This window comes from Prinia subflava, chromosome 27 (genome assembly GCF_021018805.1).
Source record: "Prinia subflava isolate CZ2003 ecotype Zambia chromosome 27, Cam_Psub_1.2, whole genome shotgun sequence".
In the NCBI taxonomy this organism is placed as follows: domain Eukaryota; kingdom Metazoa; phylum Chordata; class Aves; order Passeriformes; family Cisticolidae; genus Prinia; species Prinia subflava.
This window is the reverse complement of record NC_086273.1, coordinates 3,937,294-3,958,440: the sequence shown is the minus strand read 5'-3', so window position 1 is coordinate 3,958,440 and position 21,147 is coordinate 3,937,294. Positions and strand designations below refer to the sequence as shown.

The window sequence follows — 21,147 nt, the reverse complement described above, 5'->3', positions numbered from 1 at the left end:
CTTCTCTCTGCATTATCTGGGCTTTCTTCTTGGACACTCGGTACCCTTGGAGCCCTAAAACATTCAAGAGACTCACTGTCCAAGCCATGCAAGTATCTTCTGTTTCAGTGGCAATCAGGATGTCATCTAGGTCTTGTAGCAATCTTCCTTTCCCAGGTGGGGTTTCCCAAGACTTGAGATCCTTGGCAAGTTGATTGCCAAATATGGTGGGGGAATTTTTGAGGCAGTCCAGTCCAGGTGAGTTGAGTTCTTTGTCCACTTTTAGGATTTTCCCATTCAAGGGCAAATATCTTTTGTCTGGCTTCATGGAGAGGGAGGCAAAAGTAAGCATCCTTCAAATCTGAAACAGTAAACCAAGTTAGTTCTGGTGTTAATACTGTTAACAAAGTATATGGATTTGCTACTATGGGATATAAATCCTCAATTATTTTATCAACTGCTCTCAAATCCTGGACTACTCTTTACATTCCACCAGGTTTATGGAGCAGTAATATGGGAGTGTTGAAATCAGATTTGCATTCTCCTAACAGGCTCCATTGCAAAAATATTTCCATTACCGGCTGGATTCCTTCCCTATCTTCTTTCTTGAAGGGATATTGTTTTACTCTTACCTGCCATTGTCCCTCCTTAAGCTTTACCTCTCCTGATGATGCACTTTTAGCTCTTCCTGGCTTCTCTGTGGCTCACAATACACTTGGGCTGTGATATATTCACTGATTTTTCCTTCTATGGGAACATCCACTAAAAGTACACTCATTATTTGAATGCATCGTTGAGCGTCTGTCTCGGGAGGAATTTGCCCTTTTTTCAAATCTGATTACAGCATTTAATTGTTTAATTCAATCCCTTCCCAGGAGTGCATGTGGTGAATTAGGCATGTATAAAATTTTGTATATATCTATTTGCTTTCCCAGTTTATATTTGGTGGTTCACAAAAGTAGGCCTTTTCAGCTTGGCCAGTGCCTCTTTTAACTATAATATGATCTTCTCCCACTGGTGTTAAAGCTTGGTTTAAAACCAAATATATTGCCTCCATATCAGCTAGAAATTCCACTTGTTTTTGCTCCTCTCCCTCCCCACAATTTCCTTCCAATGGATCCATCCTAAAGGACTTCTCTTGGACACTTCTTTACTCTGCTGGCTCCCCACTGTAATTGTAGTTATTGACACAAGAGGACAGTGTTACCACAAAAAGGCTCTCAAGTTCTACTTGGATATGCTTTCAAGAGGCACTCTAAAACCTAATTACTCAGAACCAAAATTCCCACCACCAAAAATGAAAGTGCAAGTACCAAAAACCATATATCCCACCACCTGTTGATAGAATTCCCTGACAAACACAGTTTTGATAGCAGCAAGGATTATAGCAACAAAATGATAGACAAAACTGGCAATACCTTGGGTTCTGCTCGAGCTACCCCAAAGCTCACAGCAGCCACCCTGCGTGCTCAGCAGAAATCCCCTTTTTCCACCTTTCCAAGACCTTTTCCCAACCATCAGCGCTTTCTGTCAGACGTCTCTGACACGCTGCCTTCGCCAGGCGTGGGCGTTCCCAGCGTCTCACAGGCGTCCCTGGGCCCTCCCTTCATTCCAGTCAAACACCCCTGCCCTGCCCTGCAGAAGGTTCTTGTTGTCCTCCGCAGCAGCGGCCGGGGAGCGGAGGTCCTCCGGACAGACCCGGCCGCGGCTGGGAGTGTCCACTTCCCGCTGGCTCCTGCAGCCAGGCCCAGAGATCCGAGCCACGGCACCAAAACTGAGCTGCACAATGAGGACTTTACAATTCAAACTGTAAAGCAGGTATGTTTTATTTCCAGCTGGGACGGACGGGGGATTTTCCACCATACCTGCATACCTGGTTGAGACAGGTTTAAGGTTTAAATACACTCAGATCCCATAAAACCACCCCTGCCTGCCTGCCCATTCCCCGCCCACTCTCCGCCGCCTTGCACTTCATATTATAATTGGTCTTCTCTGGTGCCATGGCTCCTGGTGGTCACAGGCAGGGGTCTTCTGATGGAGTAAGAGTTCTTCCTCAGTTGTTCACTGTTTGACCTCTGCCTCTGGGCAGGTGCAGTGAAGGTTTGGCTCATTCCCAGGTCAGTTTGTTCTGGCCAAAACCAGAAGCCTGGTTTTTACTGGATTTTTAAGCCACAGGTTCTGTTTATTGAGTTTTCACAACACCTAAGTCTTGCTTTACTGAGTTTTCACAAAATACACAATATACATCTTATCTCTAGGGTCTTTACCAAGCAACTAAATTCTTATGTGTTCTGTTACAAGTTATTTTTCTGCTTTTAAAAGATTGCTAAATAAGCTTTACATTTCTGCTTCCCCTCCACCTGCTTAAGCCCATTAAATGTTTCTAAAATTCTGAATTTTCATATATATATGTTTCCCATATCAAAGTGGCTATAATTACCAGGATCCTCCTACCCACTCTTCTTGTGAATGCACATCACATTGGGCAGCTTCCAGTCCTCTGGAACCTCACCAGTGAGCCAGGACTGTTGGGAAATGATGCAGAGAGGCTTCACAAGCTCATCTGCCAGCTCCCTCATCACCCTGGGCTGGATCCCATCTGGGCCCGTGGATTATGAACATCCAAGGGGCTCAGCAGTTCTCTGACTGCCTCCTCCTGGAGAACAGGGGCACCAATCTGCTCCCTGACACCCCTCCATGATCCACACTGGGGAATGGCCACATGAGTGTGGGGAATGTGGGAAGGGCTTCAGCTGCAGCTCCCACCTGATCATCCACCAGGTGATCCACACAGGTGAGAGGCCCCACGAGTGTCCTGAGTGTGGGAAGAGGTTTCAGACCAGCTCACATCTCCTCCTGCACCAGCAGATTCACACAGAGGAGAGGCCCTTCCGCTGCCCTGACTGCAGGAAGGGCTTCAAGCACAACTCCCACCTCGTCAGGCACCAGTGCATCCACACTGGGAGAGGCCCTGCAAGTGTGGGGAATGTGGGAAGAGCTTCAGCACAAGCTCCAGCCTGATCTGCCACCAGAGGATCCACACCAGGGAACAGCCCTACGAGTGTCTCCAGGGTGGGAAGAGCTTCACCCAGAGCTCTCACTTGACCACACACCAACAGAGCCACCAGTAAGGGAAGCCCTGCGAGTGCCCCGACTGCAGGAAGGGCTTTGTGCACTGCCCCAACTTCATCCCCCATCAGAGGACCCACCCTGGGCAGAGCCCTGGTAACCCACATTCACTGTGAGCCATGTTGGGAAGACACTGGCTGGTTCTCCTTTTGGTTTGACCCTCATTTTCTTCTGATTTATCTCCATCCCTTAAAAACATTTGAAACTGGACTAAAAAGAAAGAAAAGGATCAAAGATGTGTAGAGTCCCACCATTTAATAGGGAATTTAGGGTTTGGGACATATTCTGGAAAAACTGTGGGTTTTTGGGGGATTTGGGGCAGTATTCTCCATCTCTTTGCATTCCAAAAGCCAAGATGGATTGATCTGTCACCTCAAAAGGACTCAGTCCCACTGAGAACAACTCAATCTTACCCCAAAAGGCCTCAACCCCACCTCAAAATGGCTTGTTCCCACCTCAGAAAATTCAGTCCCATGCCAAAACACCTCAATTCCACAGCCTCCAGGGTATGATGGGGTTGGAAGGAGATTGGGAGACATGGGATCCAAATTTGAGGGTGTGGGATGGGGATTGTGTGGTGCTGGGTGGGTGGGATGTATTTTGATAGTAAAGAAAACTTTCAGAATTATTGCTTTCTGTCCTGTTCATTTTCTAACAGTTCCAGTTTGTTTTTCAGAGTGCCTCCTTCTGAGCTTATTTTGTTTGTGTCCTTTCTCTCCTGCCTTTTTTTGCCTCCTCTGTTTCTCTCACAGTGTCTCTCTTGACCCAGGGCAGCTCCCACCAAAGATCCTCCCCGATTTAATTCCCAATCCATGAGCTACAACAACCATGGGTGAAGTTATGAAGGCTGGCAGTGAAATGTCACTGTTATATCTTGCTTCACTGGGCTTTTGGCTCCTTGTGAAGAGCTTTGCCTCCAAGGGCAGGAACATCTTTTCTTGGCTGGGATCTGGAATTGCAGACCCTGGCAGTGTGTGCCATGGATCCCAGAGGGGCATTCCTGAGGCTCCCAGGGTGCTGCTCCTGCCGTGCCTCCCAAGGAGCTGTGCAGGGACAGGGGACAAGGTCCAGCAGCTGTGCTGGTTCTGCAGTGCCACAACAGCCCCTGGTTCCAGGAGTTTCCACACTTTCAGCAGCGCTTCCTTGGTTCCAATGATGCCCTGCTGTGTCACAAGGGATATTTGGGGTCATCAAGTCCTTCAGTGTCACAGTGCCCTGCCTGGTTCCATGAGCTTCCAGTGTCCCACTGGACTCCTTGGATGGGCAGTGTGACAATGGACCATTGGCTCCGTGCAGCCCCACTGGGGCACCATGGACTCCTTGGTTCCAGGAGGTTCCAGTGCTGCCACCACGGTCTCCTTGGACCCACAGTGTCACAGTGGCCACTGGATCCACGTGGCCCTGGTGTGTCACAGTGGCCCCTTGGTTCCAGGGGACCCCAGGGTCACAGTGGGCTCCTTGCTTCCATGTCCCCCCTCAGTGTCACCATGGCCCCTTCGTTCCATGAGGAACACAAAAGCTTTGTAGGAACATGGAGCAAATCCTGCTGAACACACCTGGGAACATCTGTCTGCTTTCAACAGAGAGGTTAAAGGTGAGGATGGCACCAGCAGCTTCCATCTGCAACAGATCCAGGGATAGGACAGGAACAGAGAATTCAGCTGAAAGACTCAGAGAATTCTGCTTACAGAGATCATTTCTGCTCACACTGTCCCTTGTAGGAAGGTGACATCATTCCAGGCAGCCTGGACTGAGCATGTGGTTCCTGAGTGGGGTTTGTTGCTCAGGAAACCTGCTCAGGCTTTTCCATTCTTACCTTACCAAGAAGAAAACTTCTCCTGGGCCTGTGTGCAGGCAGAGCCCTGAGGAGAGCAGCTGGGACATGGTGCAATGGGCTGGGACGTGGAGCTGCAGAGCTCAGGGGACAAGGTTCTGATGGAGGGCACAGGGATGTCAGTCCCAGGTGGGCCATGTCAGACATGGTGAGGTTGGGGTGAGGAGCAGGTTGTCCAAACAGGGTCAGCCCTAAAGGGGCTTGTCCTTCTTCATGCCCAGACCTCCTAAGGAGACATTCAGCATCAAGATCACCTGGGGAATGCTTCTAGCAGCTCTCCTCTGAACTGAAAACTGAAAAAATACTCACTTGATTGAAGATAAAAAGTCATGAGGTGCACTTTGAAATCTTCCTCCCTAAAAACTACAAATGGACTTCAATGAGCTGCACAAGCCCTGAAGACTTGAAGACAATTGAAGGAACACAAAGAGCCTGCAGAAGATTTCTGTATTTTCATCAGCTCCATGGTGGATTTGGGGCTGAGCCCAGGACCCCCAGGCACTGAGAGAAGGTTGCAGAAGCTGCTCAAGGAGTCAGAAGCAAAACTCCAAGTCCCTTGGAGCATCCCTGGGCCCCACTGAGGGCAGGGAGTGCCCAAGGCTGCGCAGGCACTGCTGAGAGCAGATCCTTGAGGGCAGGATTGCAGGGAGCCCAAGGCTGTGAGCAGGGAACTGCAATGCTGAGCAAGGCCTGGGCTGGCTGCAGGGAGCAGAAAGGCCAAGCCCTGAGCCCAGGCTGGGACAGCAGGGCCTGTCCCTGGCGGGTGGCTCGGGGCTGTTTGTGGGGCAGGGGGATGGCAGGCGCTGTTGGGAATAAAGGCAAGGAGACCTTCTGCTCCTTTCTTGAGGGCCTTTATTTAAGGATTAGAGGGAAGGGGGCTCGGGGGCTGCGCACGCCGCCGCTGCTCCCTCGGAGTCTGTGCCACAGAGGAGGATCCGTCGAACCCGCTGCTGCCGATCACTGCTGAGGAGTCGGGGGGCTCACGTCCTCATGAGAGCACAAAGAAGCTCCCTGTGGCTGGTTTAGTCTAGGGATGTCTTGGTCATCCAGTGAGTTGCAAGTGAGGGCGAGGCAGGAAGCGACTCTCGTTGGCAGCTGGGTAGTTTCCTCAGCTCAGTGGTGCTCTTTGCAGGTTCTCATTTTGCCCTGGTTAGCTGCCCAGGAGGTTTATTCCCCTCTACTGGACTTCCGGGTAGAGCGATGTCTCCTGGGAGCTGTGAGGTCTTTGCATTAAGGGTGGAGCTGGCAGCTGCATGACAGGCTGTGAAGGGTAGCCATGGTGACAGACTGACAGCAGTAAAGGCGGGGTCTGTGCTGGAGTGACAGCAGCGAAGGTGGAGTAGAAACCACGAGGCCTTCGAGGCCTTCGGGGTTGGGGAGCAGCGGAGGCAGCGCGGGAAGGGACGATTGGGCTACAGGGGTCAGGGGTACAATGCTGCAAAACAGCTTAACACAGTTCTTAGTGCAGGTGAATCACTGGAGTTACAAACTGGGAGTTATAACTTGGAAATGCTACCATCTTAACATAGGCTCTGGACTCTGACTATTACATTAACAAATTAACAGAGACTTAAAGTTACAACTCTTACACTGACAGTTTAATACATTTTAAAGGTATAACTACTAAGTAACATTTTAACACAACCGGTTTAATCTGAGGTTCCTTCACTTCAGCCCCTGCCCCACAGATCTGAAGCTGATGGCGCCCAGTGCCCAGCACGGCCTCCACCTCCATCAGCACTGTGGCCACCGGCACCGCTCAGGACTTGGTGAAGCCACGGCTGCCGGCGCTGTCCCCGTGGGAGCTGACACTCATCTCCAAGGGGCTCTGGGAGTGCCACCAAGCTGGGATGTGCCAGGCTGTGCCATCCAACCAGTGACACGCCATTCCACCCCACTCTCTGATCCAAGAATTGCTGCTCCTCCCTATGGTGGGACAAAAGTTGGAAGTAGATTTTCTCCCCGTGGCACTGGCCAAGCCCTGAGGCAGGGGCAGGACCTTTCCCTGGAGCTCTGAGGGCGCTGGGTTTGTTCAGCTGCAGCAGAGCAGACGCAGCTCAGAGCTCCCCGGGGGCTGCGGCTCCTCCCGAGGGGCAGCGCGGGGGCAGCTCCGACCTCTGCCCCGGGGGAGCAGGGACAGCACCCGAGGGAACGGCTGGGGCTGGGCCAGGGCAGGGCTGGGCTGGAGAGCAGCAAAAGCTTCTTCCCCCACAGGGGCTCAGGCACTGACCAGGCTCCCCAGGGAATGCTCACAGCCCCAAAGCTGCCAGAGCTCCAGGAGCCTTTGGACACCGCTCCCAGGGATGCACAGGCTGGGATTGTTGGGCTGTCCTGGACAGGGACAGGGCTTGGACTCCATGATCCCGTGGCTCCCTCCCAGCTCAGCCCATTCTGCAATTCTCACCCTTTGGCTCAGCCTTTGTGTCCCCTGCAGGCGCTGGCAGAGCTGTTGGGTGGGGCAGGAGCAGGGCAGCCCCAGCATTCCCGTCTGTGTGACACAACAGGGACAGCCCCAACATTCCATCCCTGGAGACGCTCCAAGGGAAGTGTCCACACCCGTGTCCAGTCAACACAACTGACCGGCCACTGACCCTGAGTGACCACGGCCCTGCCAGCCCGGAGGCACCGCTGGGGCAGCTGCATCTCAGCCGTGTCCCAGCTCCTGCAGCCCCTCCTCTGCCCCAAACCCTCCTGCACCACAGGGAGGGGCTCATTTCAGTGCCCCTCAGGGGTCTCCTCTTGGGGTTGGAGAACACCTGGCAATGGAACCTTGGGGTGAAATGTAGAGATTTTGGTCCTCCCTAGCAAGACCACAAGTGAAACTTTGTTCCTTTTGCCTTGGTGCCTTGGAGGCCCCCGGGTGTTTTCTGCACTGAGTTCCAGCCCCCAGCGCTCCCTGAAGGCGCTCCCTGCAAATGTCCCACTGCCAGTGCCCTGTGTTTGTGTCACCTGCTGTGACTGGGCATGAACAGAGCTCCTGGACTTGCATTTCCAGGTGGAAACCAACACTGAGGGACTGGAGATGCTTGAATGCAAAAAACTGGAATGGGAGCATCTGTTGAGGGGGAAATCTCCACCTCCTGTGCCAGCCCAAGTGAACTCTGGAATTCTCTTCTGCTGAGGAACTTGAGGTGTCTGGCTGAGCAGGAAAGGTGAGCCTGAGACAGGAGTTTTCCTTTGCTAAAGCAAAGCCTCAGCATAGAAAGAACATTGTGCCCTTGGCAAGGAGGGATTGTGTTAAAAGAGCTGTAACAGCCCTGCTGGGTTGGACATGGAAAGGTGTGGTGCCATCCTTTCCTTCCCTCCAGCCCTCAGCTGGAACTTGGATTGAACAGGGACATGAGGAGAAAGGAATTTCCCTGCCAGGGCAGGGCTGTGGTGCAACACATCCCCCAGCAGGAGTCTGGAGCAGCCCAAGGCTCTGTGTGCCCAGGCAGAGGCAGGCAGGACGCAGAGCTGTCAGCAAAGGAAGGGCCCAGCCAGGTGGGGCAGCCGGGGGATGACGACAGCCTGCAGGGACAGAGGCGCAGGGCATGGACACCGTAGCACAGCCTGGGCTGCACAGGGCACAGGCATGGGCAGCAGCTGAAAGGCCCTGACACAGCCAACTCCTGCAGCCCTTGGGCCATGGCTGCTGGGCCTGGGCCTGAGGCATCAGGAGGGGACAAGTGACCCTTGCAGGCCTGGGGCCTCATTGCCTCCTTGTCCCTGCTCAGCAGCCTGGCAGGGGCCGCCCCATGGTGCTGCCCTTGGCATTGCACATCCCCACATCCCAGTGGCCCGGGAAGAGCCCTGAGCAAGGAGGGAGGGACAGGATCTGCCTTGGCAGGGTCTGGGGCTCAGGCCTTGGCCCTTTGCATTCCTGAAACACATCCAGGTTTGTTCAGCATCAGAGACACCTTTGCCTTCTTTGTGCCCACCTGTCATCACTGCCTGCAGTGTTCTGCTCTTACTAGAACCTGGGGAAACTTTCTCAGTCATGTTTCTCTGTGGGACCCATTAAAACTTTAAGAAATTTTAGTATTTCAATTTAATTTTGAGTTCTTGAGAAGTTCATTGAACACTCTCTCAGGGACTGAGTCTGATGTAAACAACACCAAAACTCTAGAGACTCATTAAAGTCCTTGTGTTGCGTCTGTGCTGCTGAGCTGGAATGGACTCCTAGCACAGAGTCACCTCCTGGCAACCAAGAAGAGCTTTAAAAAGACATTTCTCCTGAGGAGCAGCTTCTCTTTCAGCCCAGCAGGGCTGAGGGTGCTGCCTGCAGGTACCTGAGAGCAGTGAACCAGACAGAGGGCCAAAGAAGCTGGAAGGACAATTCTGAGCTCATTCACGGAGAAATCTTCACAACTTTTGATAATTCTGATCTTCTTTGTGAAGAAATCTTCAGCACTTGTGACACAGTCAGTCTGTGGCTGCAGGGATCTCCTGAAGCTGAGCCAGGACAGCACTGAGGTGACTGTAAGGATGGCTCTGCTGCCCTTGCTGCTTTGGGGGAGGATGTGCTCCAGAGCGGGGCTGCCCTGGGCACCGTCAGAGGGACAGGGCAGGACGGCTCCTGCTGCCAGGGACGGCTGCAGGGGCTGAAGCTGGGGCTGCAGCCAGGGCTGCCCAGGGCTGTGGTGCAGAGCAGGTGCTGCAGCCCTGAGGGCTCTTGGCCAGCCCAGGGCATCTGCCACCTGCCAGGGGCAGCTCTCAGCCTGCCTGGCAGCTCCGCATGGACTGTGGGGAGAAGTTGGAGGTGGAAGGAGCCACCCCCATCAGGGCAGATTCCTGCTGCTGTGGAGAGGGTTCTGTGTGGGCTGGGGCTGCTCTCAGCTTTCTCAGGAAGGAAAGGGAAAGGGGCTGTCAGGGCTGTCTGTTTCACTGACACTCCTGCACTGTCACCCTGGGGATCAGCAGATGTGCCTCAGTTGTCCCTCAGAAAGTGCCTCCTCACCCTCCTCTAGCCACAGACAGCAGCAGCAGCACCTTGGCTTGCAGTATCTGTGTTTGTCTGAGCTGCCCTTAAGGCCCTGGTGCCAGGGAGATGCCCCTGGGCAGTGCCCTGTGCTGGGAGGGGTGTGCAGGGCAGAGCTGAGCCCCCAGGCTGGGCTGGGCTCTGGGAGCAGTGGCAGGGATAAGACTTGTATAAACAGCTCCCATTAGGCACAACTCCAGGCAGCCGAGAGCTAGACTAAGCCTGGATATCCCTTCCTGTCCAGTAACATAGAAAAGAAAGGAGAGAAGTATTTAGGGAAATTTATTTTGAAATTGCAGCTTTCAGATTGTCCACTTTTTTTTTCAGGCATGTTTTAAGTTCAATCACACTGAAATATAGGGATGTGAACGTAGCAAAGGGCATCTCTGTGAGGCCAGCAGGTCTGACTGCACTGGGGTACAGGCAGGTTTGTTCTCCCTCTGGGCTCCCCAGTGTTCAGGGTGAGAGAAATACTGAAGATGAGGCAGTAATTCAGAAGCAGCTCAAACACAAACTGCAAGAAGTTTAGAAAAGTTCCCTTAGAAGAAGAGAAGTGATTATGAGGGGAATCAAAATAAAATAGCACAGGATTCATAAAAAGAAATTTGTTCCACCTTGTCAATGTCTTCTTTCAACAGTTCACCATGCCCAGGGTTAAGCAATGTGCAACAGCAGCTCCATCAGCCACTTCCTCCTGCTGCCATTGGCACACACGCGGCAGCTGCAGCTCCTGCACTTCTGCCTCTTCCTGGCCATCTCCCTGGCTGCCCTCCTGGCCAACGGCCTCATCATCAGCGCCGTAGCCTGCGGCCACCTCCTGCACAGCCCCATGTTCTTCTTCCTGCTCAACCTGGCCCTCAGCGACCTGGGCTCCATCCTCACCACTGTCCCCAAAGCCATGCACAATTCCCTCTGGGACACCAGGAACATCTCCTATTCAGGATGTGCTGCACAGATGTTTTTCTTTCTGTTCTTCATTGGAGCAGAGTACTATCTCCTGACCATCATGTGCTACGACCGCTATGTGTCCATCTGCAAACCCCTGCACTACGGGACCCTCCTGGGCAGCAGAGCTTGTGCCCACATGGCAGCAGCTGCCTGGGCCAGTGGCTTTCTCAATGCTCTGCTGCACACAGCCAATACATTTTCCCTGCCTCTGTGCCATGGCAATGTCCTGGACCAGTTCTTCTGTGAAATCCCACACATCCTCAAGCTCTCCTGCTCCAAATCCTACCTCAGGGAACTCGGGCTTCTTTCTGTTACTGCTGGTTTATCATTTGGTTGTTTTGTGTTCATTGTTTTCTCGTATGTGCAGATCTTCATGGCTGTGCTGAGGATCCCCTCTGAGCAGGGACGGCACAAAGCCTTTTCCACCTGCCTCCCTCACCTGGCCGTGCTCTCTCTGTTCCTCAGCACCATAATGTTTGCTAATCTGAAGCCCCCCTCCATCTCCTCCCCATCCCTGGATCTGTCAGTGTCAGTTCTGTACTCGGTGGTGCCTCAAGCCCTGAACCCCCTCATCTACAGCCTGAGGAACCAGGAGCTCAAGGATGCAGTGCAGACGATGATCACTGGACCATTTCAGAAACATTTAACTGCTGTCTAATCTTTTTTTTTAATCACTTGTATTCAAGGTCATCTTTGATTAACACTTGTTAGTTTGTTTGCTTTTTTTTTTTTTTTTTTGCTTTGTTTTAGTTTCCATTCTTGCCTCAAATAAAGGTCTTTGTGCCCTTTCTAATTTTGTTTCTCTCAATCTTTAATGTGGCCCCATTAGGTCAATAAGGAGCTGTGCTCTTGGTGACTTTTAAAAAAACTAAAAGATCTCCCATCAAACTTCCACCGAAGATCCACCATTGGTTTCCTCTGCAGCTGCAGCAGCAGTGTCTGTGTGCAGAGCTGGGGCAGATCAGTGCTGGCACAGCAGCTGTGCCCAGCAGCAGCAGCACTTGGTGTTGCCAGTGCTGCTGCCGTGGCCCTGCCCCGCTGCCCTCCTGGCCCTGCTGTTGCTGTAGGGCCTGAGTGCTCTCGGGGCCGGGCACAGGGCTGGGGGTGGCAGTGCCGGGGCTGCAGCAGGGACAGGCCATGGGCACTGCTGGGGCAGCGCTGACGCCTCAGGCCAGGGCCTGGGGGCTGCAGGCTCCTTGCCCAGGCTCTCTCCACAACACGGCCAGGCCAATGCTCAGCACAGAAAAGCCCCGTCAGCAGCCCCAGGCTGGCCGTGGGCAGGCTGGGGGCAAACAGCATCACACCATGGGAACGTCCCTTGGGGAGCAGGATCATCCTCCAAGTGCTTCAGGAATTGTCTGCAGGCTCCTGCAGGGCCTCCTGCTGCTCCCTTGCCAGAGGCACCACAGGCCAGGGGGGCACATCTGCCCTGCTGTGTCTGCCTGTGGGGCTCCCTGCTCTGGGCAATGAGGAGGGGCTGCAGAGGCTCTGCAGGACTGACAGGATGGGCTCTGGGGCTGTGAGGAGAAGCTGAGGGACCTGGGCTGCTGCACCTTCGCAAGAGGAGGCCCAGGGCTCATCCTGCAACTGCTCCAAGGGCAGTGTCAGAGAATCACACAATCAGCAAGGTTGGAAAAGGCCTTGGAGATCATCAAGTCCAACCTGTGCCCTGACACCACCTTGTCTCCCCTGAGCCTCCTCTCATCCAGGGTAAACAACCCCAGCTCCCTCAGCCACTCCTCACAGCACTTGTGTTCCAGATCCCTCACCAGCCTTGTTGCCCTTCTCTGGACACGCTCCAGCCCCTCCATGTCCTTCCTAAATTGGGGGCCCAGAACTGGACACAGCACTCAAGGTGCAGCCTCACCAGTGCCCAGCACAGGGGAAGAATCCCTGCCCTGCTCCTGCTGCCCACACCATTCCTGATCCAGGCCAGGAGCCATTGGCCTTCTTGCCCACCTGCCCACACTGCTGCCTCATGTCCAGCCTGCTGTCCAGCACTGCCCCACGTCCCTTTCTGCCTGCCCACTGTCCAGCCACTCTGTCCCCAGCCTGGAGCACTGCAGGGCTTGTTGTGGCCAAAGTGCAGGACCCGGCCCTTGGTCTTGTTCAGCCTCCCCCTGTTGGATTTGGGCCCTGGATCCAGCCTGTGCAGGGCCCTGTGCACAGCCCTCCTACCCTCCAGCACATCCACACTCACCCCCAGCTTGGTGTCACCTGCAAATTTGCTGATGCTGGACTCAATCCCCTCCTGCAGATCCTCAGTGCAGATATTGCAATCCCCGCTGGCTGCCTCTGATCCCTGGGCCATCCTGGGGGTGCCCTGGGGTGGCTCTCAAGGGGATCTGTTCCATCCCCTTGCTGGGCACCCAGGGCAGGCTGACAGGCCTGCAGTTCCCCACATCCTCCTTGCAGCCCTTCTTGGGGATGGGCTCCCATTGGCACCTCCAGTCCTCTGGGCCCTCCCTGCTGAGCCAGGACTGAGGAGAAATGATGGAGAGCAGCTTGGGGAGCTCATCCAGCAGCTCCCTCATGGCCCTAGCATGGATCCCATCTGATCCCAGAGACACCTGTGAGCATCTGAGTGGCTCAGCAGGTCCCCAGCTGCTTCCTGCTGGATTGCAGGGGGGCTCTTCTGCTCCCTGTGCCCATCTACCAGCTATGGGGAACATTTGTCCTGAGGACAGCCTGTTTTATTTTTGAAAACTGAGAGCAAGAATGTGAAAACTTCCTCAGCCTTTTCCTCATCTTTAGTTACTGTATTCCCCGCTGCATCCAATAAAGAGTAGAGGTTGTCCCGATCCCACCTTTTGTTATAAATTTGTTTATAGAAACATTTTCTATTATTTTTCACTGTAGTGGCCAGGTTAAATTCCAGTTGGACTTTCACCTCTCTAGTTTTCTTTCTGCATGACCTAAAAAGATTTTTAAACTCGAGTTACCTGACCTTCTTTCCAAAGGTTATGCACTCACTTTTTTCCCCCTGAACTCCCACAAAATTTCATCGGCATCCAGGCCAGTCAGTTTCTTCTCTGGTTCATCTTTTGGCACAGTGGGATACGCTGCTCCTTCTCCCTTCAGATTACGTCCGTGAAGTGTGTCCATCCTTGGAGGACCCCTTTATTTTTAAAGGCTGTTTCCCCTAAAACAATTAGTAACTGATTCAGTGCTCTCCAAATTGGCATCCTGAGTAGGCCAAAGTGTGCCCTCCATAATTACAATGTAGAACTTTTGTTGATGCCCCTCCTCCTTTTGCAGAATATTGGAAACTTGATTATTTCATGGTCACTGTACCCCAGGCAGCCACTGACCACCAAATCGCCCACCAGCCCTTCTCTGTTTTTGAACAGCAGCAGACAGAGCTTTCCTTGGCTATGGGAGTGTTACCAAAAATTCAGTAAAATGAAAAACTCCTTAACACCAATGTAGCATTAAGAAGCAGCATTCTTTATTTGGCTGGATGCACGGGGGGACATCTCCTCCCAAAGCTGTGCATGCTGAGTACAGGAAAGTTTCTGTTTCTATTCTGTATTTTCCATACCTATGCATTTATTGTCCTGCACTAAACATACATATGATAATCATTTCCCTGAAATCATTAATGTATTTCCCCTCCCCTTTTGCCTGCACTCTTCTGTCCTGGGGGTCTCTCTGGTGGTCCCTGGAGGTCACAGACCCCAATGTTCCAGTTTGCCTGGCTGAGCTGGCAGGACACTGAGGCTGGTGAACTTCCAGTTCCCCTTCTTACACAACGGGCACTGTGTGGTTTCCATGGGCCAGTGGTTTTGGAGAAGAAGAATTGTGTTAGACTACCAGGTGTAAAACATTTATCATCTGGTAACATGAGGTCACAAAGGGGGTTATGAGATCACAGAGTGGGTTATGTGAGGTCATTGATCAGCTGTGATATAATAGGCCATCTCTGTGACATCCCAGAGCAAGCTGTGACAGCACAGGGGAGAAATCTATTATCATAGAGCAGACTATGACATCACAGAGTTGCATTATGACATCAGAGACCAGCTGTGTGGCATCACTGGGGGCCATACGACAATACGGGGGGGTGTGAGACATCAAAGAGGGCAGTGCGACATCACAGAGGCTGTGTGACATCACAGGGGGCTGTGTGAGGTCACTGGGTTGGTCACTCTGCCCCAGCCCCCCTCACAGTTCCCCCCACACAAGTCCAATGCTGTTCATGCCCAGAGGGCTCCCCTGTCCCCCGGTATCCCCCCGGTGCTCCTGGAGCCACAGCCTCCACCAAAGGATGTTCCACAGGATCCACCCCAGAGCCTGACACGGGCACAAGGGGCTGGGCTGTGTCACCAGGACATCAAGGACCTGCATTATCCAGGGCCCTGTGGCCTGGCTTGGGTTCCCCAGGGCAGGAAAGATGTCTGGCAGCTGCAGCAGGGCCAGGGAAGGGCTCCAAGGTGGGGCTGGAGCCCTTTGGCTGTGAGCAGAGGCTGAGGGAGCTGGGCTTGTCCAGCCCCGAGCAGGGAAGGCTGAGGGGCTCCTCATGCCAGCCTGGCAGTGCCACCCAGGAGGGGATGGAGAACACAGAGCCAGGCTCTTCACCGGGGCCCTGGTGGGAGACAAAAGACAATGAGGATGGGGTGAAAGAGGGAAAGTTCAGCCAGGACAGGAGGAAACTTTTGTTCCCATGGGCTCAGCCAGGTGCTGAGATGCTGCCTCCTCCCTGTCCTTTGGGATTTTCCAATCCACACCAAATCAAGCCTTGAACCACTTGGTCTGACCCAGTTTCAGACAGCCTGGGCTGCTGACTTGCTGAGGTCCTTTCCAATTCAGCTCTCTACTGATCCTGGGACAATGCTGGTCCCTGTTTTAGACTGGAGCAGAGCAGATGGGACAGGAGCCCTGCAGGGCTGTAGGGGACCTGCAGCTTGTGAGGTGCACGAGCACATCTTCATTAGCTGGGTCATTTGAGCACTTTGAAGAAAAGTCCAAGTTTTCCCACCAGGAGAGACCAGGAAATTCCTGGAGTTGTACAATGGCAGGAGAAGAAATCCTGATCTTCCCCTCTATTTGTGTCACTGGCTGCACTTGTGTTTTCCATGGAGCTGTGCCTTCCCTTGGTTTTGTTGGCTGACAATAAATGAACATCCCTCTGTGTCTCAGGCAGCTCCTTCTGCAAGGAAAGCAGGTGGGAGCTGGTACCAAGGAGCTGAAAGCTGCAGGCACAGCCTGGAGTGGAGAAAGCTCAGATTTGCACAAGGCTGCTCTGAGTCCCAGGGGTTGTATGAGGGAAAGGTGAGGTGGGGGTATGGGCAGAGTGTGATTGATTGTCAGCCATGAAGGGTCTTGATTTTCATATCTATGCAGAGTGCCTTAGGAGATGCTGGGGATCAATATTAACTGGGGATTGCTGATATCAATCTATAAACAGGAAAACAAAAGTAAACTGGACAAAAAAACCCCCTACATTTGTAAAAAATATAGTGTATTCTCTTTGAACACTTCTGAAATCTGTACAATTAACAACACAATAATTGAAGACTTATAATTAAATTATTCCCAGTGGCTTGTCTTGTTTAGGGTGTTTTTAAATTTTAATGAGTCTGTGGCACTGAATTCCTGAACTGAAGAGCTGAAGAATGAACAAACCTCTGGAGAGCTAAAATTCATCAGGGAACCTCCAGGTTCCTGAGGATTCCTCCTCAGCAGAGCAGATGGAACAGATTCCAGGGGTTTCCAGCTGCCAAAGAGCTGTGAGCTCACATGCTGGGACAGGGGCTCCATGGTGGCATCCCAGGGGTCCTTAATCTTCCTAAGGGTCATGAGGTGACAGTCACAGGGCTGCACAGTGACAACAGAGGTGTCTCTACACTGCCAAGGAGCCAATTTGTCCCAGGCAGTGTCAGGAGTGCAGTGGTGACATCCCTGTGCTCCTAAAGAACAGCGAGGTCACAGACACTCACAGGGGCTCCAGGGGACATCCCAGGAGTGTCCAGGCTGTCAAAGAGCTGGGATGTCACAGACACTCACAGGGGCTCCAGGGGACATCCCAGGAGTGTCCAGGCTGCCAAAGAGCCGGGATGTCACAGACACTCACAGGGGTTCCAGGGGACATCCCAGGAGTGTCTAGGCTGCAAAAGAGCTGGGATGTCACAGACACTCACAGGGGTTCCTGTCATGGGCAGAGTGGCAGCTTCAGGCACAGTTTAGTAGAGAAGCTCCTGTTGGGTCACGAGGTGCAGAAAGGACTCCCAAAACCCCAATTATACCCCCAAGCTCCCCCAAAGCAGGAGTCCCAGGCTTTCTAAACTTCTTCTGTGAGAGGAGCCTGGGAGTGCCTGGATCCAATCCAAGCCCCAGATTTTTTCAAGGATTTATCTTTAAAGCATTGTGGAGGTGGAATTGAATTGAATTGAATTGAATTGAATTGAATTGAATTGAATTGAATTGAATTGAATTGAATTGAATTGAATTGAATTGAATTGAATTGAATTGAATTGAATTGAATTGAATTGAATTGTGGAATTGAATCTTTTTACAACTTTGTCCCATAACACTAAGGATGGCAAACCAGAAGTATTTATAAATATACAGATATGATTGATTATGAGCACATTTAGACAAAAAGGTGTTAATCAGAATTATTTACTCCACAGAATAGGAGCTCTAACATCTATTTTAATATGGTGCTCTAGGAAGCAATTTTGAAAAAATGGTTTTGAAGCAAAACCAGTTATTAAGAAGAGATGGGTGTCACTCCTCAAGAAACATGACCTTGGGCAAATCTCTTTAGCTCAGCCTCAGGCAGTGACCTTGAGGGATGTCCCCACTCCAGGGAGGAATCTCCACACACTTCCTTAGAAGGGAAATGTCAGGAGATGCTGCAGTTCAAATTTGGGATGGGGCTTTTCTAGTCTGCACTGCTGCCCTGTCAGTCAGATGTGCCCAGGCTGTGCCAGCTCAGCAGCTCTGCAGAAGCTCTCAGTGGTGTCCCTTGGTTGTTCCTTTCCCTGGGGATTTTCCCAGCTCTGCCACAGCTTCAGCTCCCTCTCAGGATGTGGAACTTTGGCATGGAGGAGTCAGGCTGGGTTCAGCATTATTCACCCCAAAAGCAGCATGACCCTGCTCTTCATTTCCCCCTGGGGGCTTTGCAAGCAGGGCCTTGTTGGGGTTGTTGGAGCCCATTGCAGGCAGAGCCTCCTGCTGCAGCAGGAACTGCCTTTGCTGTGCCATGGCCAGGCCAGGCCCCGCTGCAGGAACAGCCCCAGGCCAGCCCCAAGACAGGGAAGGGCTCGGGCACAAGGGCAGAGGGCCGTGCTGGGAGCTGTGCAGGGAGAGCCTGGCACACCAAAGGCACCTTGGCAGCAGCAGCAGCTCCCTGCAGGCCATGGCCAGAAGGCTCCCTGGGCACCCGGCCTGGTGGCCACCACTGCAGAGCTGCTGGGCCAGGGCTGATTTGTGCCTGGGCTCTGCCCCAGCCCACAGAGTGTGACCTCAGCCCTGACTCTGGCACAGCCGCTGGGCCTGGGCCCTGCAGAGCCTCAAGGTCACCTGCCAGGGCTGTTTCTATAGGTTAATAAATCTTAAAGGTCCAACAACATTTTAAGGTCTTATACAGAGTTGTTTATTACATGAAAATATAAGTCTGAAGGTGTGAGAGTTCTAAATGAGCGATCTTACAGTCTTACAATCGGTTATGAGTATAAAATCTTAGAAATAAAATACCAAAACAAGCAGTAGGCTTAACATGAAATTTAACATACTATTCCAGCCTTAGGATAAAACAACCCTCAACTCCTGACCTCAAGCAGGGTTCCCAGCTGCAGGGATCATAATAAATGAAGGGGTCCCAAGATCACAAATCCCAAATGGGGTTCCCGGCCACAGGGATCACAGTGACAGAAAAGGGTCCCGAGATCATGAATCCCAAAGAGGGTTCTTGGCCGCGGGGTTGCAGAGGCAGGATAGGGTCCCAGGGTCCCGAACCATCGCAGAGTCCCCAGCAGAGCAGAGTTCTGGGGCAAGCGCTGCAAGGGGGAAAGCAAAGCAGACCCCGGGGCCCTGATCCCAGGCGACAAAAGCTACAATAAGTGGTACCTTTAGAATCCCATTTTGGCTCCCTGGCAGGGCTCCTTCCTCAGGCTGCAGAAGGTGTAGGTTGGATCGATAGATTGGATTGATCAATTGATACCTTCACTTCCAGCCCAGAGGCTTTTATCCATAAGTTACAAATGCATATTCATATTTTTATCTGCACACTACCCAATCTGGGTGCAATTCTCTAAGTTCATAAAACTACGAAAAACTACAAAAAGCAGTATCAAAAACCTACGCATATAGCATATCTATCAGTGCAAAAACTCTATCTTGCTATCGTAAAAATTCTATCTTATTGTGTTTAAAAACTCTATCTTAGCATATGTGAAAAACTTTATCTTATTTGTGCAAAATTCATACTAAAAATTATAAACAGTACTCTATTTTTGTTGTGTCTAAACTCTATCACTAGGCCTGAAGCTCTGTACTTCTACACTAAAAACTAGGCACTTAGGGCATGTGAAGCTTAAAATTGAGGCTTAGATTTCTACTTTATGTGTGTATGGCTTTATATATTCTAATTTTTCTAAAGGTTTTAATTCAATCCCTGCACTTCTCACTCTCTGTGGAGGATCCATGGAAACATGGACTCCAACAGGAGAAGAATGTATTTTGAGGAGAGGGAAAAAATTCAACACTCTGGTAGGGAACATGGCCTGCAAGCATTATCTAGTGATTAAAAATACACTAACCAGATGGGTTCCTAGGGATCCAATGAAATACTGGTCTGAGGGAAAGAAAGAACAGGGCTGCATTTTCCATGAAGGGCATCAATTGTATGAATGTGCAGATAGAGGAACAAACCCCTTCTGGAGAGTAAGGGGAGTGTCTAAGTTTTGGGAATTCCCCTCAGAAACTGGTAATGCTTTTTGGGTGGCATTAGAACACTTATTTTGGATCTGCAGAGACACGGCATACCCAAAGCTCCCAGGGGACTGGGCAGGTAGCTGCACTATTGGGGTGGTAAAGCCTGCCTTTTTCCTATTATCAAAAGAGTTTGGGTCAACTTTAGGAATCCCTTTGCATGATAATTCTGGGAAAGATCAGCATCGACATATGAGAGAGACCATCCAGATGAGGGGGGCCAAAAATGGAAGAGTAAGATTTGGACACCAGAAGAAATAATTAGAACATATGGACCTGCCACCTGGGCCCGGGATGGATCCTGGGGCTACCGAACTCCGATCTATATGTTAAACCAAATAATTTGACTGCAACCACTATTAGAAATAGTATCTAACAAAACTGCCCTTTCTCTTGACCATATCAGTGACCAGCTGACCCAAACTCAATCAGTGATCTATCAAATTAGGCTAGCTGTTGATAACTTGCTAGCCGATGAAGGGGATTTTGTGGGAAACTTAACACCTCTGAATGTTGCCTAGAGATTGATGACAAAAATGAGGTAATTAAAAAGATATCTAATAAAATTAGAAAGATAGCTTATGTAGGCACTCAGCAATGGACCCCCTTAGTAGATACAAGCTGGTGGAATGAATTTAGGTCATAGAAGGGGAAGTGGCAGAAAAAAACAGCTTTCATTACAGTATGTGCAGTTACAGGATGAAATTTTCCACCATGCCTACTCCCCTGTTTAAATCGATTAATCACCTCTACCGTACAAGTAGGCCTCATGATTTCCGGAGAGTTAAAACTCTCAAAAGGAGTAGAAGTAATGGCATTAAAGGACTGAGAACACCCTGGACATGAAAGTTCTAAAGAAATTTATATTCAGTTCTAGAAGTTGAAAAAGATCCATGCTCAAGATCCTGAGACAGCAAACTGATGCAGGCCTAAGCCCAATCAAAGAATTAGAGGGCGGACTGAGATAAATAAGCCTGACCAGAGCGATTGTTGGTTTTTGGGCCATGGTTGGTTGAGTGTCCCTTGTCACATGCTCATCCCCTTGTTCATTAGCATTTTTAGTCATGTTGCACTTACTCATTATCACTCAGCCCTTGTTCTGTTCCCTTTCCGCAGGGTTATCGTCGAGCCCTGCTCTTTCCCCACATGGTGACCATGATCTGTAGGAGGAGAAACATGGCAGACATGCAAATGAAGAAAGCCCTGCATCAACTGGGAGAAAGATTTCTCTCAAGCAGAAGAAGTCTATCAAATTGAGTCACCAAAAAGACATAGACCATGCAAGAGTGAGGCTACCCCCTCCCCATGTTGAACAGTTTCACCCCTCACCCTAACTTTCAAGAACAACGTCCGAGGTGAG

At 51.4% G+C, this 21,147-nt stretch overlaps 1 protein-coding gene across 1 annotated transcript; it reads left to right on the top strand.

The window, feature by feature from the left end:
- The first annotated feature begins 10,563 nt into the window (after positions 1-10,563).
- LOC134562386 (olfactory receptor 14J1-like) lies at positions 10,564-12,346 on the top strand. Its single transcript, XM_063419763.1, has one exon. The coding sequence runs from the start codon at positions 10,564-10,566 to the stop codon at positions 11,506-11,508; it is 945 nt and encodes a 314-aa protein (XP_063275833.1). The 3' UTR covers positions 11,509-12,346.
- Positions 12,347-21,147: the final 8,801 nt, after the last annotated feature.